Source organism: Garra rufa, chromosome 15 (genome assembly GCF_049309525.1).
Source record: "Garra rufa chromosome 15, GarRuf1.0, whole genome shotgun sequence".
NCBI lineage: Eukaryota > Metazoa > Chordata > Actinopteri > Cypriniformes > Cyprinidae > Garra > Garra rufa.
Window position 1 is genome coordinate 29,467,215 of NC_133375.1, and position 27,397 is coordinate 29,494,611.

The 27,397-nt window shown below is 35.7% G+C and overlaps 4 protein-coding genes across 4 annotated transcripts in view; 3 read left to right on the top strand and 1 right to left on the bottom strand.

Moving 5' to 3' along the window:
- The first annotated feature begins 424 nt into the window (after window positions 1–424).
- On the top strand, window positions 425–6,717 carry LOC141287139 (adenine DNA glycosylase-like). The gene is made up of 15 exons (XM_073819272.1): window positions 425–633; window positions 734–861; window positions 1,311–1,350; window positions 1,455–1,528; window positions 1,613–1,654; window positions 1,743–1,814; window positions 3,334–3,447; window positions 3,877–3,974; window positions 4,087–4,231; window positions 4,310–4,400; window positions 4,850–5,032; window positions 5,129–5,274; window positions 5,410–5,559; window positions 5,732–5,773; window positions 6,365–6,717. The coding sequence occupies exons 1-15, from the start codon at window positions 528–530 to the stop codon at window positions 6,509–6,511; spliced, it is 1,578 nt and encodes a 525-aa protein (XP_073675373.1). The 5' UTR covers window positions 425–527; the 3' UTR covers window positions 6,512–6,717.
- A 373-nt stretch (window positions 6,718–7,090) lies between these two features.
- Window positions 7,091–10,152, top strand: LOC141287141 (very long chain fatty acid elongase 4-like). Its single transcript, XM_073819274.1, has 8 exons — window positions 7,091–7,234; window positions 7,465–7,576; window positions 7,738–7,925; window positions 8,031–8,111; window positions 8,277–8,333; window positions 9,304–9,418; window positions 9,587–9,714; window positions 9,985–10,152. Exons 2-8 carry the CDS (start codon window positions 7,519–7,521, stop codon window positions 10,150–10,152), a joined length of 795 nt encoding a protein of 264 aa, XP_073675375.1. The 5' UTR covers window positions 7,091–7,234; window positions 7,465–7,518.
- Window positions 10,153–10,531: 379 nt separating this feature from the next.
- On the top strand, window positions 10,532–17,106 carry LOC141287143 (small ribosomal subunit protein eS8-like). The gene is made up of 6 exons (XM_073819275.1): window positions 10,532–10,580; window positions 11,012–11,118; window positions 11,297–11,396; window positions 15,406–15,581; window positions 16,104–16,233; window positions 16,504–17,106. Exons 1-6 carry the CDS (start codon window positions 10,577–10,579, stop codon window positions 16,611–16,613), a joined length of 627 nt encoding a protein of 208 aa, XP_073675376.1. The 5' UTR covers window positions 10,532–10,576; the 3' UTR covers window positions 16,614–17,106.
- Window positions 17,107–17,514: 408 nt separating this feature from the next.
- The window catches only part of LOC141287714 (zinc finger protein GLIS1-like), a 67,590-nt gene continuing 57,707 nt past the window's right edge, over window positions 17,515–27,397 (bottom strand). Inside the window, exons 8-10 of the mRNA XM_073819851.1 lie at window positions 24,408–24,568; window positions 21,503–21,661; window positions 17,515–18,330 (exon numbers count right to left, since the gene is read on the bottom strand). Coding sequence (XP_073675952.1) covers window positions 18,197–18,330; window positions 21,503–21,661; window positions 24,408–24,568 — 454 coding nt within the window. The 3' untranslated portion in view covers window positions 17,515–18,196. The remainder of the gene's footprint in view (window positions 18,331–21,502; window positions 21,662–24,407; window positions 24,569–27,397) is intronic.

Here is a 27,397-nt window from a genome sequence, read left to right on the forward strand (position 1 = left end):
GTTGATGGTGTTTTTATACATAAAATAATAAAAGTGATCACAAAGAACAGTCTTCTATATTTCTTTGGGTGCACTAGAAACACAACCATTAACTTAATTAAATTATAAAATAGATTGTAATGTGTATGTGATGTAAACGACATAAAGTATGTAAATTATAGTATGTAGATAGATAGACAGATAGATAGGCCTGAAAAGGTTGACCACGCCTCCTTCTTTAAATATGCAGTGTCGAAGCGTTCCAAAGTCAGTTATTGGTTCAAAGAAGCCCCGCCTTTCAGGAAGTGAAACAAGGCGGGAACGGTGATGCTGCTGCATGTTGTGAAAACATGCTCGTCTCTTACTGTAATACATGTCGTTTTTAATCTAGGATTTTTAACCTTCTGGTGTTTTATTCGTTGTACTTTGTTCAATAATAGCGACCATGTGCAGATAAGTTTGTGCTTGATTTTAATTTACAGTTTAAGTAAAGAGTTTTAAGTGTCCCACAGCAGGTTTATTAGTTAGTGAAAGATTAGTTAAGCACTATGAGCAGGTTAAGATCTGCAGTGCAGAAGGGAAAGAGAGCAGCTCTAGAAAACACAGAGGTGATCAAATCCAAGAAGAAGATATCAAAGCCTGCCATTAAAGAAGGTGAGTGGTTCTGTGTGTGCTTTATATATCAAGGCAACTCGATGTTTGCCTTTAAAATGTTATAATGTTTGAGTTTGTATTGATTTCTTATTCCCACCAGAGGAACCATCTGAAACTGAACCCTCATCATACCACTTTTTCCATGATCCAACTGAAATCTCTCTTTTCCGCTCTCAACTTCTGCAGTGGTATGATCAAAATAAGAGAGAGCTTCCCTGGAGGTCACTGGTAAGGGAATCTGATATTCTTAATTAGTAAATAACCTATAGTTTTTTGTCACATGACCATGCTTTTTGGGCCCATAACATACACCTACAGCCTGAGAGATGCTCATGAGAAGTTATCAGCATTCCAATGCTTGTTAAAGCACATTTAAAGCATTGCAGGAAGAAAATGTTTCATTGTAGGCCTAAATATGTATCATAATGGTAAATTGTCTGTGTACAAAAATACATGAATTATTTAGTTAAAGATTAAAAGTGAATTATTCAATTAAATTATTGCATTTTTCCTCAAATATGTCTGTGGGGTGAAGTGTGTTAAATGCTTGAGGGTTATTTGTGTCAGTGGCTAATCTAATGACTCGGAATGAAGGAAATACTATTACAAACCCTATTACAAAATGTCAAAATAAGACTTTGAAATGAGATCAGTCTTTTTTACAATCATTTTTACAGGCTATGACAGAGCCAGATGTTAATATTAGGACATATGGAGGTATGAAAAAAAGTTATTTTAATGTAATGTTGATCATAACCTAAAATGTAAATATATTTATTTAAAAAACAAAAACAAAAAAAAAACTCTGTTGCTGTTCTCAGTGTGGGTCTCAGAGATCATGTTACAGCAGACTCAAGTTGCCACAGTGATAGACTACTATAACAGATGGATGAAGGTAGGCGACTTCTTCTCACTGACTTCTTCTCACAGTACCTCTGGAATGCCACATTTTATGCTTTTTCTGCGTCTTTATTTTTAGAGATGGCCCACTGTGGAAAAACTTGCTGCAGCTACACTGGAGGTGATAGTTAAATCCATAGACATACACAAAATAAACAGAAAGTTACATAGTGAGCATCTGACAGCAGTGCATTATTGTCTCCCTGCAGGAAGTGAACCAAATGTGGGCAGGTCTTGGATACTACTCTCGAGGACGCAGGCTGCATGAAGGTGCTCAGAAAGTAAGTTTAAACATTATAATGTTAAACTTAAATAAGATTTAGATGTTTACTTTCCTACATTTATGTAATATGCAAAATCTTCAATTATTCATTATTTTACAAAAATAAGAGGAATCATACAAAATGCATTAAGAGCTGGGGAGTGAAAACCTATTGAATTTGAAGATCAGGGTAAGTATAACTTATTTTGTCTTCTGGGAAACATGAAAGTAGCTTCTGAAGGGCAGTACTTAATGAAAAAAAAAGTATGATATTAAAGGAGGAGTTCACTTTCAGAAGAAAAATTTACAGATAATTTACTCACCCCCTTGTCATCCAAGATGATCATGTCTTTCTTTCTTCAGTTGTAAAGAAATGATGTTTTTTGAGGAAAACATATCAGGATTTCTCTCCATATAGTGGACTTCAATGGTGCCCCCGAGTTCGAACTTCCAAAATGCAGTTTAAATGCAGCTTCAAAGGACTCTAAACGATCCCAGCCGAGGAAGAAGTGTCTTATCTAGTGAAATGATCGGTTATTTTCTAAAAACATTTACAATTTATATAGTTTTTAATGCCTACACAATGTACACACAGAGCTAGACAAGATGAGCATTTGAGGTTAAAAAGTATATAAATTGTAATTTTTTTGGGAAAATAACAATCGTTTTGCTAGATAAGACCCTTCTTTCCTCAGCTGTGATGGTTTAGACCCCTTTGAAGCTGCATTTTGGAAGTTCAAACTCGGGGGCACCATAGAAGTCCATTATATAGAGAGAAATCCTGAAATGTTTTCCTCAAAAAAAAAAAAAATTCTTAACGACTGAAGTAAGAAAGACATGAACATCTTGGATGACAAGGGTGAGTACATTATCTGTAAATTTTTGTTCTGAAAGTTAACTACCGGTACTCCTTTAAGGCAAAATATGAAAACTGTACACGTTCTTTCTGTTCAAAAGTTTACACCCCTGGCTCTTAATGCATGGTTTTTCATTCCAAAACCGTCAGTGAGTGTTTGAACCTTCTGTAATAGCTGCAATGAGTCCCTCAGTTGTCCTCGGTGTGAAAAGATGGATCTCAAAATCATGCAGTCATTCTTGGAAAGGGTTTAAATACACAAAAATGCTTAAAAAAACAAAAGAATTTGTGGGAGCTGAAGGATTTTTTCTGAAGAACAGCAGGCAGCTTAACAGTTCAAGACAAACAATGAACAAGTATCATGAGATAAAACACAAATAGCTGTGAATCGTTCAGGTAACAACTTAGTATTAAGAATCAAGTGTAAGTAAACTTTTGAACAGGGTACATTTTTTTTTTTATAAATTCAACTAATATTTTGTCTTGTTGACTATATGTAAACGTCTTTTATGTGAAATATTCAGGTCAGTACTACAGTAAATAAAAAAATAGCATGCATTTTGTATGATCCCTTTTATTTTGGTAAAATAATGAACATTTTGAAGATTCTGCAAGGTGTTTGTAAACTTTTGACTTCAATTGTATGTAATCTGCACAACATACATGTTGATTCTTACAATAGGTAGTATCAGAACTGGATGGACAGATGCCAAAGACCACAGCAGGGCTAATGAAACAGCTGCCTGGGGTTGGACGTTACACCGCTGGGGCGATCGGTTCCATAGCACTTGGACAGGTAACTTTGTTTTGTTGATAAATTTGATTTGGACCATGTTCTTAAAGAAATGGTTCACTAAAAATAGCTCACTCTCAGGCCAAGATGTAGATTAGAAATGTAGCATTATATCACTTGCTCACCAATGGCTCCTCTGCAGTGAATGGGTGCCACCCAGATGAGCGTTTAAACAGCTGATAAAACATCACAATAATCCACAAGTGACCCACACAACTCCAGTCCATCAATTGATGTCTTGTGAAGTGAAAAGCTGCATGTTTGTGAGAAGTTAATTGATCATGAAGACATTTTTGCACTACTCCTTTAATAGAATGAATGTACTTGATCAATTTGGACATTGTATTTTCAGGATATTAAATTAAATACTGTGAATATATTCAAATAAATGCTGTTCATTTATTTGATGCAATAGTGTTTGTTGTTCTCTAGGTCACAGGTGCAGTTGATGGAAATGTCATTCGAGTTCTGTGTCGTGTTCGAGCCATAGGAGCAGACAGCACTAGTCCTGCTGTAACAGATGCTTTGTGGTACTGAAAGATACATCAAGTTGTTGTACTGTTAAGCAAATCTGCATCTAAGCTGTAAAATTTTAGATTTATATTATTTATTTATTATATTATATTTATTGCTGTATTTCAGGAAAATTGCTGACACACTTGTTGACCCAGAGAGACCCGGAGACTTCAATCAGGCTATGATGGAATTAGGGGCCAGAGTCTGCACTCCGAAATCCCCTCTGTGCAGCCAGTGTCCAGTTCAAACCCACTGTCATGCCTTTAGGAAGGTACTGCTGAACAGCTCTCACCAAAACACTTGTCTTATGACCTATTACATATCAGATTTGATCTCTTCTATACTGTAGGTGAGCATTAAACAAGAGACTGACTCCAAAAGACTACTAAGTAAACTTGCCTCAAAGCTCAACACCTCAGTTCCTGACATAGAGAATTGTTGTAAGTTGTAAAGTCTTCTGTTGAAGACAAAAAGTGACCCTTGACCACAAAACCAGTCATAAGTAGCATGAGTGTATTTGTAGCCAACAATACAAAGTTATCGATTTTTCTTTCATGCCAAAAATCGCTACGATATTAAGTAAAGATTATGTTCCATGAAGATATTTTCTAAATTTCCTACCATAAATATATCAAACTTAAGATCACTAATATACATTCCTAAGAACTTCATTTGGACAACTTTAAAGGTGATTTTCAAATAGTTGTATCTCAGCAAAATATTGTCCTATCATAACAAATCATACATTATCTTATTTATTCAGCTTTCAGATGATGTATCAATTTAAATGGCTGATTTTGTGGTCCAGGGTCACAAATTTTCTCTTTATTCATACATCAGCTCTTCAGATCAAAAGCAGTGTCTAATGTATGTTCACATTCTCTGACAGTGGCTGCTGGCAGCTGTGGCTTGTGTCTATCTGAGGACTGGGACCCTCAGCTCGGGGTGCAGAATTATCCAAGAAAACCTGTTAAAAAGGCTCCACGTGTGGAGCAAACCCTAACCTGTGTAGTTGAACATCAGCGAGCCGGAGAAGAGATGGAGTATCTGCTCACTCAAAGACCAAGCAAAGGTCAAACAATAGTTTTGACTGGGTGAATAAGAACAACTGAATAACTTGAAAATATCATGAAAAAATATGATTTTGGTTTACATGGATGTGTTGCAGGTCTCTTGGCAGGGATGTGGGAGCTACCCAGCATGCTTTTGGAGGCTGATGTCTCTGAGAATAAATATAAAGACTTGATATGTGACATGATGCAAAAACTGCTGGAAAAAACTCTGGATGCAAACTCAGTGCAGTTTGTGGGAGAGGTGGGTGTTTTTCCCAAACACGAAACTGATCTAAATTTACTCAATAGAAATATGATTTGCGTCTTTGGCAATGATGTGCATGTTTAGTTACAATGCATCTGTTTGATAGTCATCCATGTTTATGTTCTCTGTCAGGTGGTGCATATTTTCTCCCACATCCATCAAACCTATATTGTCTTTTCCGTGCGTGTGTCTGACTGGTCAGAAAGAGAGCTAGAGCAGAAGACCTGCTGGCTCACTAAATCTGCTCTGAAGGAGGCAGCTGTATCCACTGGGGTTAAAAAGGTTGTGTGTATTTTCATGTATGTCACAGCAAAGCTAAACTAACCAGTGGTGTAAACTAAAACATTTAAAAAAACGTTTGTGTGTACAAGAAATTAATATTTTTGAAAATACTTTTTTATACTTGTTGATACTGTCATATGTATGTAACGATCTTGTATATTAAATTACACAGATTATGAAGCTCTATGAATCTTCAAGCAAAGTGGACAGCAAGGTAAGTTTCCCAGGTTTGCAGGTGCTTTGTATTTTGCACTGTTTAGTATTTTCGTATATTTATTATTGATATAGAGGTTTTCACGATTTTCACCGTCATTAATCGGCCATATTTGCGGCCACTGAATGTAAACCATGGCATTGAACTGAACGAAACTCGCATATTTCGCTTATTGCTGCTGAAAATGGTCATTTATTGTCATGTTTTGGTCTATACAAATCGGCCCAACTGGAAACAACATTTGGATTACTATATTTTGCCAAAAGTTATAACAAATTAAGGTGAAGACTGCAAAAAACTGAGGAACAGAAGGTGTTTGTGGTTGGCCAAACTGAGCCAGAATTTCCAGGGTAAGAAAATCAACATACGTGTTAGTTCTTTCAGTTAGGTGTAATATTAGGATAATATCTTAATTAAAACTTCTCATACATATCTTTACAACCCTTTAATTTGTCATTCAGTAGTACATTAATCGTGCAATCCATGCTATTGTTTACATCCAAGTATCGCCAATATGGCCGCGTATCCAGGTAACTGACAAACTTTGACGTAGGTGCAAACCCTCTATTCTGACATTTTTCACTTTTTCAGGAGAAGAAGAGAAAGTCCAGCCCTGAGAAACGGTCAAACAAAATAAAAAAGCCTAAGGGTGCTGCTACTAGTAAAGGACCCAAACAACTCTGCATCAGTAAATTCTTTTCTACATCTAAGACAACAGCCAGAAGCCAAAACTGTTGACAAAAGCTTGTCTGTATATTAAGGTTCACAATTTTTTGATATATGTAGTCAATATGTAGTATCATGTAATTTTGCTACTATGTCAAGAGAGTCACATAGAACATTAAAGCTGTAGATAATGTGTGTTATATTTAAAGAGGGATAGTTTTTAGAAGTTGTGCTTTTAAATAAATAATAAATGTATAATATGAACTGTTTTTCTTTTAATAAATCTGACCTAATTTCATAACACATCTTGATAAATCTCTCTTTTTTTGCAGCATAGTTTTAATTTATCAGCATGTACCCAGACAGATAAATTAATTTACATCATCATGTTCATTTAATTCTCTGCGCCTTGAATATACTTCCCTCTCTGATGCTGGAGTGTCAAAATAAGAGTCGAGGTATATATTTTTCTAACAAACCTGGGATTATTTCTTATATAACACTTGTGGAAAAATACTTTATAGCTTTAAATTGGAGTTAAATTTATCATTTGGCCTATTTGTTTAAAATTCAGATTAATGTATCTGTTTTTTTAACCGCACTGGGACTTTTAACTGAAATGCGAGTTGAAAACTAGGTGTAGTCCAAAGTTACTAGTCCAGTTTTTCTCCAATAGTTATGTGTACTCCTGCATAACAATTGGTGTGTTTGTGTGAAGTTCAAAGTTCCCATCTAACTGTGGGGCTGACTGACTAAAATCTTCAACAGAGTGCGATAAAGTTGTACTTTCCTCAGGTAAGTTCACCGGTGAATGTATGTTGATTGCAAATTAAAATAATCCAAACACGGATAATAAGATAATTGTTGATAATGAAACCGCACAATATATATTTTTTGACATGTCACTCAAAGACCAAGCCTCAAATCAGTTTGTTGCAAAACTTGTTTCCAACGAAGAAGGAATGCACTCTTTGCATGTCAGATCTTATAACTCTTCTTTTTACGTGTTTTCTCTTCTGCTACAGTAAATGCTATTCCAGACTTCTTTATTATAAAGCAATCCTATATTAGCGTCCACAATGGAATCAACATGGCAGAGAATGGAATCCATGCATCGCTGGATTCTTGAGAATGGCGGTATGATTTATTTTTTCATAAGTTTTTAAGCATGATTTATTTTATACCTTGTATTTAACTGTACTATCTACATGGAGTAGTATTTGTGTGCGAGTGCATAAAACGTTTCCTGATAAAATATGAATATAATGATCTCATTTTTTTCTATAATGTTATTTCAGACAAGCGGACGGACCCATGGCTTCTAGTCTACTCTCCTGTACCGATCATCTGTATATTTTTGTGCTATCTTGTTATTATTTGGATCGGGCCCAAGCTTATGAAACACAAAGAACCAGTGAACCTAAAAGCAGTGCTTATAGTGTACAACTTTGCCATGATCGGTTTGTCCATTTACATGTTCCATGAGGTACTTCAATACATAATCTAATTCAGTCCAAGTCTTGTGTTAAAATACCCTAGTCATCAAATCTAAAATCTTTTTTTTTTTTTTTTTTTTTTTCCCCCCCCACAGTTCTTGGTCACATCTTGGCTGGCAAACTACAGTTATCTGTGTCAGCCTGTGGACTACAGCCCCAGTCCACTAGGAATGAGGGTGATTATGTCTGTCTTAGTTTTTTGTTTAGCTTACTGGTGGTCAGGGAATCATATGGCTGTTTTAAAAATTATACTTAAATTTATCTTTTTTTTTTGCATTATAATTACATTACCAATAAAAACATGCATTTGTTTCCTAAATATTACTGTACTTGTCTTTTAGATGGCCAGTGTATGCTGGTGGTTCTTCTTCTCTAAAGTCATTGAGCTTAGTGATACAGTAAGTTTGACTTATTTAACAATCATTACACACACAGTTGAGGTCAAATGTTTACATACACCTTTCAGAATCTGGTGGTTTTACTAAAATAATTGAATCGATAATGACCCCGTTCAAAAGTTTACATACATTTGATTCTTTTCTTGTTACTTGAATGATCTACAGCTGTGTTTTTTTGTTTTGTTTTTCTGTTTAGCAATAGTTGTTCATGAGTCTCTTGTTTGTCCTGAACAGACGCATTTTTGTGTACTTGAACCCTATTTATTTAACAATGACTGTACGATACAGAAGGATCAAACACACACTGATGCTCCAAAAGGAAACAACGATGTTTAGGCAAAATGTACACATCTTCATTCTGTTCAAAAAGTTTACACCCCTTGATCTTAATGAATCCTTTTTTCCTTCTGAAGCATCAGTGAGCGTTTGAACCTTCTGCAATAGTTGCATATGAGTCCCTCAGTTGTCCTCAGTGTGAAAAGATGGATCTCAGAATTATACAGTCATTGTTGGAAAGGGTTCAAATACACAAAAATGCTAAAAAACCAAAGCAATTGTGGGACCTGAAGGATTTTTCTGAAAAACAGCAGGCAGTTTAACTGTTCAGAACAAACAAGATATTCATCACGAAATATAACTGTCACGAAAAAAAAAAAAACCCAGCTGTGGGTCAATTAGGTAGCAACACAGTATTAAGAATAAAGTGTATGTACATTTTTGAATGGGGTAATTTTTTTTCAACTTTTATTTTCTCTTGTGGACTATATGTAAACGTCTTTTATGTGAAATATCTTATTCAGGTCAGTACTAAATAAAAAAAAATACCATGCATTTTATATGATCCTCTTATTTTGGTAAAATAATGAACATTTTGCAAGGTGTATGTAAACTTTTGACCTCAACTGTATTTACACCTGTTGTAGACCGCAGTTCAAAGACAGATGCTTTCTCTCTTAATTTCCACATTCAGATATTTTTTATCCTGAGGAAAAAGAACAGCCAGCTCACATTTCTGCATGTGTATCATCATGGAACTATGATCTTCAACTGGTGGGCAGGAGTTAAATATTTGGCAGGAGGTCAATGTAAGTCAGAAATATGTCTAAGATTAAATAATTAATAGTAAAAATACACACATTCAAAACACTGAACTAATAAACTGAAAGACTAAACTTTTCATCTATGTTAACATTATATCACATATAATGCTCATTAAATGTAAGGTGTTTTTTTTTTTTTGCCTATTCTTTCAGCATTTTTTATCGGGCTGCTGAATACCTTCGTTCATATCGTGATGTATTCTTACTATGGCCTGGCGTCCCTGGGGCCCCACATGCAGAAATATCTGTGGTGGAAGCGCTATCTCACCTCACTTCAGCTGGTAAATTCACACACATATTAATAATCTGGTCATTTGAAAAGACACTTTCAGTCTATCAGAGTCTTTTGTTTGACTTATTCAAATTTGTATTGGTTTGTTTGTTAAGATACATTTTCTTAATACAGACACCCTTTTAGTAGATGGCCAGTTGAAACTTGTTTAAAAAATTATTGGAATTAAAAAAATCCAAATAAATATTGTAATCCATAACAATAAAAAAACAACAACAACAACACATAAACAGTACTGCTGAATAACCTCTCATTACAGGTCCAGTTTGTCCTGCTGACTATTCACACTGGATACAACCTCTTCACTGAGTGTGACTTCCCTGATTCCATGAATATAGTTGTGTTTGCATACCTCGTCAGCCTCATTTTACTCTTCAGCAACTTTTACTACCAGAGCTATATAACCAGGAAAAGCAAGAAGTTATAACAGAGTTGGTCCACACGATATGCAGAGGAATCACCCGTCCTTTGATGGACTAATTTATCCATTGCTAATCTCAGCAGTGCAGCTATATTAAGGCATCAGGACTGAAAATTTGGTAAAACCACTGACCTCATATCTAATTTGGGTTTTAATATTACTTATCATGTCTTATTATTTTCTGCATTATGGAACTTTATGTCATCAACTGAAATAACTTGAATTGTAAATAAAGTGTAATTTCATTTTGAACTCTCAGGTGGAAGATTATTCATTGTTTTGCATGGCTTTATACTGTCTTGTACACTGTCTTTACTAACAATAGTGAAGTGCACTAGATGGCACTATTTACGTATTTTGGCTGCAGCTGCCTCAGACATGTTCTCGCACAAATTCTCGCGATAATTAGCACCGTCGAAGGCACCCAGCAATGGGTGAGTATTTCGTAACATGGAGTGAATAAACTCAATTACGCAGGTCTTTATTCAGCCCTGTTAACACTATATAAACCTTAAATTTACCATCACAGTATGTCCATAATATATATTAAATCTTTGATGTGTGAATAATTAGCTCAGACTTGCGTTTTTGCTGTACTTACCGCTTATCGCTGTAATCAGCTGTTTAGCCCAGTTTCAGTTTTGCACTACAAACACAGTCTTCAAAATGACGGATTAATTAAACCATATACTCAAATCAAGCTGGGCAATATCCACGACAGGTGCATTGCAGTTCGTACGCAGTTTATTTCCTGCAAATAACAGCAGAACATTATTTCTTATTAGGAATAAAAAAACAATGACATTAGACGTAGGTGCATGTAATTTGTTAATTCATTAGTGTTTTTCATCCCTGTTCTCTTCAGGTATCTCCAGGGATAACTGGCACAAGCGTCGTAAAACTGGAGGGAAAAGGAAGCCCCACCATAAAAAAAGAAAGCATGAACTGGGCCGCCCTGCTGCAAACACAAAGGTGCGAGAGTTTTGTTGTGACGCGCATCAAAAAATAATCAGGATATGTGCGTCATTTCATGTGGTTTTGATGACTGCAGAGACACGGTCTACATTGCCAAGTGGTTCAATACAACATGTTGTTAATGACATAAAATGTACATAAAAATCATTTTAATAATATTTTGTTAACTGTTTAGATCGGTCCTCGTCGTATTCACACAGTGCGTGTGCGGGGAGGCAATAAGAAATACCGCGCACTGAGACTGGACAGCGGCAACTTCGCCTGGGGTTCTGAGTGTGAGTGCACATCTCACACTCACATCATTTTTCTTTTTCTTTTCCCTTTCTTCTTTTTCTTTTCTCCTCCCTATTATTTCAACTCCAAAAGCAATTCATATTTACATACTTATTGTGATTAATTACACATAACCTTTATGTGTTACTTTTTACATTCATCTCATTACCACTAAGAAATGAAAGGGTTTATGACACAGATTTCTTATTTTATTTTAATACACTAAAAAGGATTCCATAAAATGTACGGTAAAAAAGCGGCATCTGTGGTTGCTAGAATTTTACTGTAAAAAAAAAAAAGGTTGCAACATTTTAGGTTTTACAGTTTAATCTTAAATTTAAAGTTAAATACCGTAATTTCATTAACTGATATAGGCCTAATGTTAATATACCAACCTAATAAAGTACTGAAATCTGTTTTGTACCTTTGTAATACATTGATAACCACCAAATGCAGGTAGTGATGAGAAAGTCACATGATGAACCAAAGCTCATCACAAGCAGCTTTTAAATATTAACACATAACATATGTCATTCACACAAACAATAAACACTATCATCTTAACACACATGAAACTGAAATAATGCAAAAAAAAATATTTAACAACATTAGGAGTAACATACAACCTTAATATACAAAATTGATAAGATTATTTTAACAAAAAAAAAAAAAAATTCTGGGAATTCCGGTTATTCACTGTAAATTTTACAACTTCCAAAAATGGCGTACTACCGGAAAATTACATGTAATGTCCAATACAGTTTTTCACCGTATATAAGGGAATTTACCATTAAATTCACTGTAAATTTTTTTTACAGTGTATGTACCTTGAGGTTTACTTACAATGTTAATAAACGAAAAACATTCTGCAAGTAAACTAGAGAGAGTGACGTGATCCACTTTCTTGTTTGGTATGAGAACACAAAAAGCGAATTTAATTATCCACGTGAGTAGATTACATACAAAGTAAATGCAAAGACCCGAATAGAGGTGAATTTGTGCTGGATGTGCAATGTGTTTGCAGTCACATCTCATGCAAGTTAAAAAAAAATTAACTCAAGCGGAAAATGTCACGTTCTCGCCCAAGCCAGTCAGCAAAAAGGTTATTAACACATCTGGTTGTATCAGAAAATGGAAGAGGGCATTATTGTAGCTTAGAATTTATGATCTGGAGCATAGAAAACTATTCAAATCAGTTGTAATGGTAGTTGTATTTTAATAGCATGGGAACAGAGATGCTGCTATCAATAAAAAAAATGATGTCAGTGTATATACAGTTGTAAAACATAACACACACATCAGTGCAGGATTAATAATTATCCGCCTCTGGATGGTGCTGTGAACCCAGACACGTCAGTGTTTGGCTTTCCGGCGAATTTGGGACTTCCACAATAGGTACAAAGCAGCAATCATAGTTATCATTACAAAGTCAATCCAAAAATGCGAATAGACGCAAGTTCGCACCAGGCAATTCGAATGACACAATTTGGGTAGCTCGTTTGCAGCGAATAACAATATGGCGTTATCTGGGCAAGTTGAAAAATTTCAACTCGAGCAAAAAAAAAAAAAAAACGCACGAAAAACATATATTGGGAGTAGGGGTGGGTATCGTTTGAATTTTATCGATTTCGATTCCGATTCCACTTATCGATTCCGATTCTTTTCGATTCCCAGTTTCGATTCCAATTTAGTAAAAAAAAACAACAACAAACACAAAAGTCAAACATTAATATATTAAACATGTTTATTTTCAGTGCTAGCTTGCAACATATTATTTTATTACAGGGGTTCTCAACCTTTTTTATATCAGGGCCCCCTTCTTCTCGGGTCAGTTTTGCAAGGCCCCCCTATGCCTGACATTTCCTCTAAAGGTGTTTATTTTTTAACCTTTTTTATTAACCTAAACGTTAGTTTTGCCTTTTTATTTTTCTCCTGCATGTTATAAAAAAAAAATCAAACAAACTTTAAATTAAAGCTATACTTTTGAATTTAAAAGAAAATCCTCTGCTCTAACTTTTTAACATGAATACACACATACAGATTTAAAGCACCTAAATTATTTAATTCAGACATTCTTCACAACTTCAGAGTACTCTTTCTTAAGTGACTGAATATCTACTGTTTGTATTTATTATAAAATAAACATATAAATGAAAAATACAGTAAATACATTGTAAATCTGTTTATGCTGGTGCTCATATGTGCTTAAACACCACTGACCCTTACAAGATCCACCTCTATGGGTAAGCATTCATTATAAAAAACTCACAGGACATTCATTTTGAAAACTATGCAAATATTTTGAAATTTCACGCAAAAATACTATGGATCAGAGCACCGAAAGCATGAATAGTTTGTGAATCAACAGCGGACTTATGCGTGCCTAATGTACGACTCCGATATACAAGAATGAATACATTAGGCACGCGCGAGTTCGTTACTATTACTCTGGTCATCTTTGCCTTTACATTACCGGGAGGGTTTGTTTCATGCAGCCAAGAGATAAAGTAGAATACCTGTCTTCCCGCGGGGGTATAAGTGACTTTTATGTGGGCTTTTGCGGGACGAAATAACATATATTCCTTCTGGAGTGGGCGGGCGCAGGACTAAAATCCGTCCCTTGCAGATCTCTAAGATGAAGTTTGCGTGCAGCGGTAGATTTGTCTTCGGTTTTTACAAAGCGTAGACACACTTTTAAACGCTTACCGTGATCCATCTTTTCGACTGATGTTTACATTACCACGTAAAGTCCTGGCAGATTGCACGCGCGGAAGGTCCTGGCAGATCACTAGATGGAAAAAATACAACCAGGAATCGAAACGAGGAATCGAAATTTTAATATTATAACAAGTATCCGATTCTTTATCTTAAGTATCCGATTCCAGAATCGGAATCGATTTTCGATTCCCAACCCTAATTGGGAGTAATCTGGAAATATTCTACTACTAGAATATTTGCTTCACATTTGGTGTACACACAGCATAAAACAACCTGTTTTTAAGGGGTGGGACTTTAAAGACTTGTCAGGAATTGGCCACTGTTATGATTGGCTGATGTCAATACATAGGAAACAGTATCAACACCCCCTCGCTTTTGCATGTGAGTGTTTTGACAACATGATTAAAAAAACTGTAATTTCCAGACAGAGCATTATGAAATAATTTACTTATCGTTTGTGATTCAGCTGCAGTCAGATCTAGAACTGCTTCCTCTCTCAACAAATGTTTCTTTGTGAACTCTCAATGACACTGTCGTTCATTTACAAAACACACTATTTGCCGATGTCTTGCTCTGGAGGCAGTGTTTGTGCAAATGTTTGTACCTGGGTGACGTCACCTTGCGCCTCAGATCCAAACAAGCCATTTTAAAATAAGTTGCTTTGTTTATAATGAGGAGGACGTTTTAAGCTATAAAACTTGCAGGATGTTTTAATGGCACAAAGCCTTCTAATATGCCAAAAGATCAAGGCAAATTTGATTTCTCATGTAATGACCCATTTAAGTTTGTAAGTTTTAGGACTACAAACTGACCAGCTTTGTTGAATTACTTACTTGCTAAATGTGTAGGCAAAATCGGTGTGTTTTGGTGCATTTTCAATCCCTTTAACTTCCCTTGCTAACTAATATTTTCATTGGTTGTCAGGACACTGAGTCAGTGCATTTAGAAGTATTAAAACCATGGAATGCCTTTAGACTGAGATCATGGAAGTGGTGCCTGGAAATTTTCTCATAAATTTTGCGTGAAGTCTCTGATGTAACACATCACTGTTAAACAAAACAATTTGCTTGCGCAGGGAAAACTGTTGAATTGACCTGTTCTTAAATGTCTGTCTCATGGGTTGCATGGACATTTTTTCAGTTTTTACACATGCCATGTGAATTATTTATTCTCTGCGAGCAAATCCAAACATGACATTGGTGAAATCCTGCTCTGGAAGTTCTCTGCATTTTTTCTTCTTTTTTGGGCAATAATTAAAAGTACATGTAATTTTTGTCTCTATATAACTCACAGGTTGCACTCGCAAAACCAGGATCATTGACGTTGTGTACAATGCCTCCAACAATGAGCTTGTGAGAACCAAGACCCTGGTGAAGAACTGCATTATTCTGGTGGATAGCACACCGTTCAGGCAGTGGTATGAACGCTACTACGCCATTCCACTGGGACGCAAGAAAGGGGCAAAGCTGGTAGTCCTTCATTTCACATCTCACAGTATAAATAGATAGGCATATCTATTAATAGAGATTAAGCCAGCTCAGACTGTTCATGAACTCTTGCATGCATATTGCACATAAAATGACAAGCTTTTGCAAAACCACAAGCTCCAATGTGTCATCTTTACATGGTTGCTACAATGCAAGGTTTCTGATGAGCTTGTAATGGCTTTGCTGGTTTGTGTTGCCATAATATTAACAAACGAGCAGTGATTTAATTGATAGCAATGTAAACACACCTTTCAACTTTAAATTGCATATTAGATGCACATTGCGTTAATATGGCGAGAATAAACCAGCATTGTTTTCTAATTAAGCTCTAATATTCAGTTCAGATATACAATTAAAGACCAGGACCTACAGTAGTTCCAACAAGCCATACTATGTACAGCACCAGAATCTAAACCTTCTTTTAAGTGTGTAAAAGAAATACGAGATGGCTAGTATTTTGAGGAGTTGCCTTTGTAAATTTACATATGTATCTTCATCCCTCAGACTCCAGAAGAGGAGGAGGTCTTGAACAAGAAACGGTCAAAGAAGGTTCAGAAGAAGATTGATGGACGCAGGAAGAAGAGCAAGATTAGCAGTTTGCTGGAGGATCAGTTCCTGCAGGGCAAGCTTCTCGGTGAGTTTTCCATTCCCAATCATCTCCACTTTCCTATACTGATGATTGGCAAGAGGTTGTTTTTTCCAACAGCATTACCTAGAGCTAGAGTCCATTCAATCAGTGGTCCAAAGCAAATAAACATTACAGTATGTGCACCAATCCTTGCTGACTGATTTAGTAATATCACAGGATGTGCTCATTTTTATTATCAAACTGGTCTCACATTCATTTTTTCAACGCTAGTCAGACGTCTTCTAAGTTTGTTTTTTTACTGTTCTACTGTCTCAGCCTGTCTTGCGTCCAGGCCTGGCCAGTGTGGCCGAGCAGACGGATACATCTTGGAAGGGAAAGAACTGGAGTTCTACCTCCGCAAGATCAAAGCCAAGAAAGGCAAATAGACTTAAGCAATATTACCAGAGCTCTACAGTATGAACATTTACGGGTGAAAATGACTATATCTGAAACATCAAATTTAATGATTTTTATTATCTAGCTACTTCCTAATCAGCTAACAAAATTTGCTGGCTTTATGTTACTTTTCCCCTGAAATATACAGTTTAAAACATATTGCACTTTTAATCATCTGTGTGATAATGTCTGTATCCCACACTAACTGCACTTTTATGTTAGAATTTACTGTTACTATTTTTTTGGGGGTGGGTGGGGGCTTCTATTTATTCCTGTCACTGTCAATTTAGCTCAAGTTTTGAGAGTCTAAATTAAATTTTAAATAATCATGTACATAATATGGTGATTAAATTTTCAATGTTATATTCAATAATTATATTCTCAGGACTTGTATAAAACTAAAAGTGATACAGTTCTTAAAACTTAAAGTTGAAGACTTCTGAATGTGGAGAGCTCTGATTATATTAAACAATATCTACTCAAGTTTTTTGGGGTGCTGTTTTCTATGGTCTCATTTATGATATTTAGTAATTATTGGAAACATGAACTATCCCTTTATCTTAAAATTTGAGTTTTGATTAGTGGGATTCTCTTCCTCTCCAAAAGGGGGCAGACTCTCCCCAAAAATAGTCTACAATCGCTTATTAAATTGAAGGTTTCTTTGCTCAGTTCATTATATGGCTAGGTTTAGTTCTAATAAACTTAAAAAAAGTAAAGGGAACATATGCGAATAATTTGCAGAATGTCTTGCAGTTTGATTCCCCAGTATATTTTATAGTGTTTAAACTGAATTTAATGATATTTGAGTCTGAGTAACACCATATTTATTTAGTTAAACAGTCAACATAATTACCAGATCTACAACATACAATAATGAGCGTTAGACTGCAATATTCAAGAGTCATTTATTTTCAGAGATTCAGAGATTGACATAATTATTAATATTAAACAAACTGTACATTTTATACATATGTTGAAAGTGTGGTAGATATTAAAGCCATCAACCGTTACAAAATAAAGAACTCTGTTTATCTGGGATGATGACAACCAAATGACAAAGCAATACAAACATTTGCAAACATTCACTGACAAAACACAGCAACACTAAATAATTGTTTCCAACACAACAGCCAACAAATCCAAAAAAGAGCTCTGAGAGGGAAATGTGGAACTCATCACTGATGAGCTGTGGTGGTTCTGAAGTTCTATCAAACTGTTCCAAAGTCACAACAGGATCTGAGCTGACCAGCTGGATTTATTAAGGCTAGTGATGCCGTGATGACGACAAGGGAGTATCTCATGAGACCTTCAACATCTTTCAAAACACTGTGAAAAAAGCGCAATTTCATAACATCCACCAATAAACACCTAACAACATAAACCCCTCATCATTTAACCTTCATTTGTTGTGGAATAGCAGCTTTTGCTTAGTCAAGAAAGCAGATATTTCAGTCCAATGAGGTGATCCAACCATGCATTTTAGGGAAATAAAAAGGATGAATTCTGAGGAAAAAAGTTTGATGTAGGAAAAGAAAGTTTTGGTCTGAAAGGAGACAATTGTGTTAAGCTGGTCCTATGTCTCTGTGTACACTGATGACATTTGGCTCAAGCCACGATCGAAGCCGCCCACCTGAAAGAAAACACTCTCCTCTGTGCCTGGTGAGAACTGGCAACCTGATCCTATGATGTCCGGTACCAAGCTGAAACCTTTGCATTATGAAAAAGAAACAAGGGATAATGTGTTATAATTGTATTAAATTTTGAGAATGTGCAAAAAAATGTCATGTTAGCTAGTAATTAAAGTTGAGGTCAAAAGTTTACATACATATTTCAGAATCTGCAAAATGTTATTTTTACCAAAATAAGAGGGATCATACAAAATGCATGCAATTTTTAATGTAGTACTGACCTGAATAAGATATTTCACATAAAAGACATTTACATATAGTCAACAAGAGAAAATAAGTTCAGTTTATAAAAATGACCCCATTCAAAAGTTTACAATCACTTGATTCTTAATACTCTGTTGTTACCTGAATGATCTACAGCTGTTTTTTTTGTTTGTTTGTTTAGTGATAGTGGTTCATGAGTCCCTCGTTTGTCCTGAACAGTTGTTGCTGTTCTTCAGAAAAATCCTTCAGGTCCCACAAATTAATTAGTTTTTCAGCATTTTTCTGAATTTGAACCCTTCCCAACAATGACTGTATGATCTTGAGATCCATCTTTTCAAACGGAGGACAACTGAGGGACTTATGCAACTATTACAGAAGGTTCAAACGCTCACTGATGCTTTGGAAGGAAACACGATGCATTAAGAGTCAGGGGCTGAAAACTTTTAAATTTGAAGATCAAGAAAATTTAACTTTTGTATTCTGAGAAACATGAGGGATTTTTCTGAACAACAGCAGGCAGTTTAACTGTTTAGGACAAACAAGAGACTCATGAACAACTACCACTAAACAAACAAACAAAAACAAAAAAACAGCTGTGGATCATTTAGTAACAGAGTATTAAGAATCAAGCGTATGTAAACTTTTGAACAGAATCATTTTTATAAACTCAACTATTATTTTCTCTTGTGGACTGTATGTACGCGCTTTTATGTGAAATATTTTATTTAGGTTAGTACTACATGTAAGGGATAATGTACAGGCAGCCGGTAGTTATCGCAGAAATAAGTTATTTCGCGATAACTACCGGCTGCCTGTACATTATCCCGCTTAATACACGGCTACTTGCCACATAAGGAAAAAACTGGACATGAATATGAATTTGAAACCTTTTATTGGCATATTTGTTTTAAATTAACATTTTTATCCTTCCGCGAAACGATATAGTACCACGTGACTAACATTCAAACTATGTACGTTAGTAAGACAATTTAAATAGATTAATGTCGAAATTTTCCATTGTTAAATGTGGTTGTCCAGTGTCTGTCACAAGATGGCGCCAAACGGTAATCTTTGTTGGCACGGAGGGATTTTAAACATACAAGTAGTACCGGCTATGCGTTATTACTTTGGAGCGGTGATTATTTGAAAAGAACGAACCTGCAAATGTCTCAGCTGACCAATCAGAATCAAGCATTCCAAAGAGCCGTGTAATAAAAAAAATAACATGCATTTTTGTATGTAAAGAAAAATGACTACCAGCCAGATCAGCTGACCTGTTTCTAACCATGTTGTCTATTACTGGTAATGTTGTCCTGAAATAAAGCTAATGTATAATGACAATCAGTTGTGCTTAATTGTGTGATATTACTTAATAAATAAACAATCTGTGGAGGTAGAGGCTCTAATTACATTTATGGTTATCCAGTCATTACTAAATCCAGGGCAAAAGTAGTGATGGCTAAAAACAGCTTTGTGAAGTAAGCATCTTGTTTTAATTTTTGGTTCTGCAACAGATACTTTATTTTATTTGAAAGAAATAATAGACATTATTTTAGTGCCAATATAAAAAATTCAACTGCTTTTGGAAAAAATGAATCAAACTCTGATATAGTGCTCTAATGTCAAAAGCAGAGTTTTGAACCTTCACTAAGAGAAAGATTTTCCCCAAAGGTTTAGGCTGGTCACAAATTTGCAGTATTGACCAACAGAAATCTGCTTGGTTTAAAAGTGACTTTGTGAGCTGTGCTTTATACAATGCTATACTACTTTTGGCCAAAACTTGTTTATTGTCAGTAATTATGCCAAAATTTGACTTATGTGACTGCGTTTTGAAAAAAAAAAAAAAAAATCTGTGATTAATTATTCACCCTCATGTCGTTCCAAATCTGTAAGACCTTCATCTTCAGAACACAAATTAAGATCTTTCTGATGAAATCAGAGCGCTTACAAAAAAGTATTTTTGTAGCTTCATAAAATTAAGGTTGAACCGCTGATATCACATGGACTATTTTAAAGATGTCCTTACTACCTTTCTGGGCCTTGAACATGGTATTTGTATTGCTGTTTATGCAGGGTCAGAAAGCTCTTGGAACAAAAGTACCTTAATTTGTGTTCCGAAGATAAACGAAGGTCTTAAAGGGATGATTCGGAGTAGAATTGATTTCATTGCTATGCACTCCGAAGCCCATGTAAATACCCCATCCGAAGTTTTTTTTTACCTTAGTCAAACATTTATGGAGATATTAGAGTTTTTCGAATTGCTTGTTACAGGAGTGAATGGTACATGTGATGTATCTCGTAAATTGCACCACTAAACGTGCAAGTAATCTTACCAAACTTGTACAGTAGTGTAAATAGGTTATGTACTCACAAAACGCTGCATCGGAACATTTGTAAGTCCACCATGAGTGTTTTAAAAACACGTTTTAGCCGATCCCTACTAGTCTCAAAAACTACAAATGGCGACACGTCGACGTCACTTCCCTGGTTTGAAAAAAGCACGTAAAAGTCCTCCTACAAGTTGACATGCACACAGATGTAGTAGGAGGACTTTTACGTGCTTTTTTCAAACCAGGGAAGTGACATCGACTTGTAGTTTCTGAGACTAGTAGTTCTCGGGTAAAACGTGTTTTTAAAACACTCATGGTGGACTTACAAATGTTCCGATGCAGCGTTTTGTGAGTACATAACCTATTTACACTACTGTACAAGTTTGGTAAGATTACTTGCACGTTTAGTGGTGCAATTTACGAGATACATCACATGTACCATTCACTCCTGTAACAAGCAATTCGAAAAACTCTAATATCTCCATAAATATTTGACTAAGGTAAAAAAAACTTCGGATGGGGTATTTACATGGGCTTCGGAGTGCATAGCAATGAAGTCAATTCTACTCCGAACCATCCCTTTAAGGGTTTGGAACAACATGAGAGAATTTTCATTTTTTGGGTGAACTGTCCCTTTAAAGAAGGGTATTTGTATACCTGTGGAAGAGGTGCTGGTGGAACAGCTCATGTGGAAGCCGTTGTGTGGGTTTGTGTTGAAGCTGTGGGAATCTGCAGGTTGATGACCACCACTGATGGACTGGTCCATTCTGTAGCCATCACCAAAATGGAAACAACTCTGAAAGTTGCCACGGTAATCTGTATACACACACCCAAACACAAGGTAAAACATCAGAATAAAATGTCATTCAAATGTGGCTTTTTTCAAAAGTTCAAAACTTAAAATAGCTCTTTAGCAACAGCAAAAACCACAGAAAGCCTGCATTCCTGTTTGTATTTCTATTTTTGGACGATTCCCCTGTTTCTCCGGGTTTGCTTCCAGAAGTGTTAAACAAGTAGTCTCTCTCAGAAGGGGGTCTTGGATTTGAGGTGGTACACACATGTACATCTGTGTACTGACAGGGAAGTTGAGCATTTCTCTTTCACAGCAGTTCTTTTGACAGACAGCTTAGCTGTTTTGGACTGGGTGGTTTTAGAGCAAAAAGCTTCCTTTTGTGGTTCCAGGCGTCTCTTTCAGCCCATGTTCTGGCTAACGCACACAGCACTCCAGAGACTACGCCAATTCTCATACTGATGGGACTCTCTTTGACACGAAACACTCATGTGCTGAGAATTTTAAACAGGTATATTTCAATAGGTCATGAGTAAATGCAGGGCATGAACACTGTAAGAACTTTGACATTTATTATTTGCAGTTACTCAGGAAATCTTTACTATTGATGGATTAGTTCACTTCCAGAAAAAAAATGTTCATATCTTTCTTTCATCAATTTTACATTTTTTTCTGAAGTTAAGGTTAAGGAAAACATTTCAGGATTTTTCTCCATATAGTGGACTTAAATGGGAATCAACAGGTTGAAGGTCTAAATTGCAGTTTCAATGCAGCTTCAAAAGGCTCTACGCTATCCCAGCTGAGGAATAAGGGTCTTATCTTTTTTCATCCAAAAAAAAAAAAAAAAAAATTAAATTATATATATGTCCAACAATTTTGAAGTTAGAAAAGAAAATTAGTTTTTCACCCTATCCTTGCTTTTTTTAACCAGAGTACATGCAAAGAACTAACCGCGTGTGACATTACAATGTGATGTAATTTGTGAAGTCGAGCTAGAGCAATACGAGCATTTGTGATTGAAGAGTATTATGCAATAATTTTTTTTGTAGAAAATGACCAATTGTTTCACCAGATAAGACCCTTATTCCTCGGCTCGAATGGTGTAGAGCCCTTTGAAGCTGCACTGAAACTGCAGTTTGAACCTTCAACCTGCTGATCCCCATTGAAGTCCACTATATGGAGAAAAATCCTGGAATGTTTTCCTCAAAAAACTATTTCTTTTAGACTGAAGAAAGAATGACAAACATCTGGGATATCTTGGGGGTGAGTAAATTATCAGGATTTTTTTTATTCTGGTAGTGAACTAATCCTTTAATGCTGCCTTATAAAATCAAAATCAACAATTATTTTTTTTAATGGAAAACTGAAGTGTTTATAAACAATTTATCTGTATGCATTTAAACCCTATCAAGTCTATATTTGATACATTTGATACTTTGCAGAAAAAAACATGCTGTTACCAAGTAAAAGTCATTTTAGTATAATTCTGAAAACATCCCTCTTCAGATCATGGTACTCGTGTCTTTCAGCTGTGAAATCTTTACTGATGCAAACTTAAGAATAACTTATATTGTTAGGAATATTTCAACACTTACCGAACTGAATAAAAAAAATAAATAAATAAAAAACGTTCAAATGTTCAAAAATTATCCATACACCATTTTTAAGAAAATTCATGCTAAAATGTGAGTATCAAATATGATACATCAGACTTTGAGGAATGTTTATTTGTCCATCTCTTAATCATCATTGTATTGGATATGTTTTGCCCCTTCACACAATAAAAACTACAGAGCTTTAATCGTAAAAAAGGCATTTAAATATCATCTTTCTAAGACATATTATTGGGAGATACAGAGTGCAGACTGATATTTCATGCACTTTATGTAAGTAGTCTGCTATACTGTTATCATCAATATCTCACTGATTTACATTGCAATCTCATCAATCTCAATTTCATCTTATGTTTTGGTTATTCAAATATCAGCAACTACATCAAAGTTTGGGCCTCTAAATAAAACTTCTATGAGCCATAAAAGCCTGATGTATAAATGATGATACTCAACAAAAACACTTTCACCAAAAATATTTGGTGTAGGACAGGCGATCTGATGAATCATAATGCAGAATCCACCATTCTGTCCGAAAAACAAATCAGACAGGAGAGTAGATTAACTTCGGTGGACTTAAACTTGAAAAATTGTGTGCATTGACAACTTTCCACAGTTTAAATAAAACACGTTCTGATGTTCATCCATGTTTTTTCATGCTTTAAGTAAATAAGATGATTGGTTCACGTGTCAATTGATATAATAATGCAATACAGTGATCTGTCGCGACACATTAAAAAGCTACAAAACGGTATTTATTGTTTGAATTTCTTTAAAAAATGACAACATTTTAAAGCTGAGACCTTGTTTCATACCAGAAGTAACCTGCTCTGTCTTGTCTGTCGGCGTATTGTCAGTTCCCTCTTTGCTCTGCAATGTATTTTTCACAGTGAAGTGTGAAAGCAGCATTGTTTGTCGGACATAGCAACAGTAACTAGGGAGGGTGGGTTTTTGCGAAGGGTCATTAACAAAGAAACAGAATGTAACACACTGAATTTAACACAGTTTTGAAGTAGAAATGCTCAAACAGTATTTTTTTTTTTTTTTACTTTTTTTTTCAATGCTGTTTTAAATCAGCCTAAAAGGAAGTGCTGGACTTTTAATGTGTGTGAAGACTGCCACCCAATAAAATCGGAGCAAACAAACACAGGTCGTCTCGTACCTTCACTTGAAGGCAGGTTGTGGAAGGCGGTGTAGGGTTTATGGTGAGTGTGGAGGTGTTGCTGGCTGGAAGAGGAGTTCTGTTGCTTCTCTAGTGTTGGTGGAGGAGACGTAGCGGCCTTCAGCAGACTGATCCCTGGAGACAGCAAAGCTCCGGATAACCTGGAAGAGAGAAGTAAGCGTTAACTATTAAGATTAATAGTGGAAGATAAGCAGGCCAAAAAAATACTATAAAATTTCAAATAGGAGTATACAATTTATATGATATGAGTCCTGTGGATATTACTTTATAGGCTTACCCCATCCTACCTTTAACCCTGAGAAAGATCTGAGAGGATTACATCAGAAAAAGAGTCATATAGCCTAAAGTGAAACATTATTTATTTATTTTATTCATTTATTTTTTATTTACTCTAAAACAAGAATTGGAAAAGGATGAAGCATGTTAATGGAAAGTCCTGAGCCTGGTTTTGATTGAGTACAAGCCCATTCTTCACTCCAGATGCCACTTATACATAACATGCCCCTGACTTACTGTACACTGTGATGGCTTTGGGGAAGTTATGATAGCTTGCTCATGCTTGCACACAATGGAACAAATAAAGGCTTTGTTAGTGCCATTAGATGCAGCTGTCACAAGCAAGTCTTCAAATATGCAAAACCAAGTTCCAGCGAGACTCGGAGTGCCAACCCATCGGCCCTGTGAAGTCGTTCCTGCCCCCTAAGTCAAGGCTTTCTGCCTTTAGTGCACACATCAAAGAGTCATATTCTGAATTTCAGAAATGAACAGAGAACAAAAACAAACTTGAAAAAAAAATGCCTGTTTAAACACAAGTATGACAAACAGATGCTTGTCATGATGTAGTTGTGGAGAGATATTATGAGGACATATACTGCTATAATGCAAGATATGGGAGGACACAGGACATGAACAAAGGAAAGCACTTTACTGATTGTTTGGTCTTGCTAATGTTCACTTTCAAATGTTCACTTTAGTACTTAAAAGACCTCGTGGAATAAATATTAGAGTTTGTATACAACAATATACTATGCTAGTCTGCACCTAAACACTGATAAAATTCGCTTTTAGATAAACATTACCATTCCAAAGTTTCAGTCAAGATTTTTTTTAAGAAATTAATACTTTTATTTGGTCATTACACAAAACAAATGTAGAAAAAAAAATGACAGTAAAGATATTTACATTGTTTTAAAAACTGAAATAAAATCTAAAAACAAATACATCCTAGGTGTATATGACTTTCTTCTTTCAGGCAAATACAATCTGAGTAAAAAATGTCCTAGCTCTTCCCAGCTTTATAATGGCAGTGAATGGCTGTTGAGATTGTGAAGTCCAATAAAGTGCATCCATCCATCATAAGAAATGCTCCACACAAAATGTTAGTGTAAGAAAAAAAGTCAATATTTAAAACTTTATAAACCGCAATCTCTAGCTTCCATTAACTGTAGTACTTGCATTCACCAGAGAGTGGCATTTCAACCGATGACGTAGAAAGTAGGCAAAGCGTAAGCTTTGGTGAGAATATGCTAGTCTCATGAGAAACAAGTTTAGTTTACAGGAGCAAAGAAAGCTACATTTACTTTGTTCTTCTCTAGACTTACATTGAAATCCTTAGACATTTTTCTTTACACAGCCGCATTTTAGTACTTCTAATTCTTGCCTGGTGTTTTGTTTTGCTCTCTCATCTGCGCTTCTGCATTCATCATCACATTTGCCTATATCCTACATTATCCCATGGAGCGCCACTCTCTTGTGAACATGAACATGTTGACGGTTAGCGGAATCTAGAGATTGTGATTAATAAAGTTTTAAATATGAGTATTTTTCTTACATAAACTTATCGATTCACTTCAGGCCTTTACTAAACCCCCAGAACCGTGTGGAGTACTTTTTATGATGGCTGGATGCACTTTATTGGACTTCTAAATTTCAACAGCCATTCACTGTCAATAGCTGCTTTTCCACTGTCGGGCCAGTGCGAGCCAGTGCTAAGAGCGTGCCGGGCGGCGCCGATGGCCTCGAGTCACAAGCACCAAGGCCAAAAGTAAGCTGCGTTTCCACTATCGAGCCAGTAGCCTCGCTGCGCAAACCTAAAGCCCGCCCTTTACACACCTCCTTGGATCAAACGTCACGAAACCCCTCCCCTTTCAGCGGGGAGATTGAAAGTAAGTCACCGTAGTGTGATCATCGAATGAACAAAATGGAGAGAGCCGAAGCGGCTGTTTGTTTGCTCCTTTCTGTGTTTTCTTGGTGGAAGATGAGGCAGCGAAACCAAGATGCGAAGACGGAGGCTCAGCGTTGTTTACGCCGAAAGCTTGTTAGCTGCAAGGCGAAAAAGAACAATACAGAGACGTGGAAGCCGGATACAGCGAATGCAGAAACGCCTTGTAATGTTGGTGATGTCTGTTCTGATGCAAGAAGTGCTCTGCAACAGTTGTTTATGCAGCAGCAATATTTGTAATATATATGACCCTGGGCCACAAAACCAGTCATAAGGTTAAATTTGACAAAACTGAGATGTATACATCATATGAAAGCTCAATAGATAAGCTTTCTATTGATATATGGTTTGTTAGGATAGGACAATATTTGACCGAGATACATCTATTTGAAAATCTGGAATCTGAGGGTGCAAAAAAAATCAAAATACTGAGAAAATCACCTTTAAAGTTGTCCAAATTAAGTTCTTAACAATGCATATTACTAATCAAAAATTACATTTTGATATATTTATAGTAGGAATTTTACAAAAAATCTGATGGAACATGATCTTTACTTAGTTTCCTAATGATTTTTGGCATAAAAGAAAAATCAATAATTTTGACCCATACAATGTATTTTTGGCTATTGCTACAAATATACCCCAGCGACTTAAGACTGGTTTTGTGGTCCAGGGTCACGTATTACATTAATAAATCACTTGAAAAGAAGCTTTGTTTTTATGACCTACACACAAATCTTTCGTCTAA

Coding starts and splice junctions, on each gene's coding strand:
- LOC141287139 (XM_073819272.1), top strand. CDS start 528: ATGAGCAGGTTAAGATCTGCAGTGCAGAAGGGAAAGAGAGCAGCTCTA. Junction 1,529..1,612: donor ACTATAACAGATGGATGAAG/GTAGGCGACTTC, acceptor CTTTATTTTTAG/AGATGGCCCACTGTGGAAAA. Junction 5,275..5,409: donor CAGTGCAGTTTGTGGGAGAG/GTGGGTGTTTTT, acceptor GTTCTCTGTCAG/GTGGTGCATATTTTCTCCCA.
- LOC141287141 (XM_073819274.1), top strand. CDS start 7,519: ATGGAATCAACATGGCAGAGAATGGAATCCATGCATCGCTGGATTCTT. Junction 7,926..8,030: donor CCATTTACATGTTCCATGAG/GTACTTCAATAC, acceptor CCCCCCCCACAG/TTCTTGGTCACATCTTGGCT. Junction 8,334..9,303: donor TCATTGAGCTTAGTGATACA/GTAAGTTTGACT, acceptor TTCCACATTCAG/ATATTTTTTATCCTGAGGAA.
- LOC141287143 (XM_073819275.1), top strand. Junction 11,119..11,296: donor GCCCTGCTGCAAACACAAAG/GTGCGAGAGTTT, acceptor TTAACTGTTTAG/ATCGGTCCTCGTCGTATTCA. Junction 16,234..16,503: donor CCTGCAGGGCAAGCTTCTCG/GTGAGTTTTCCA, acceptor CTACTGTCTCAG/CCTGTCTTGCGTCCAGGCCT.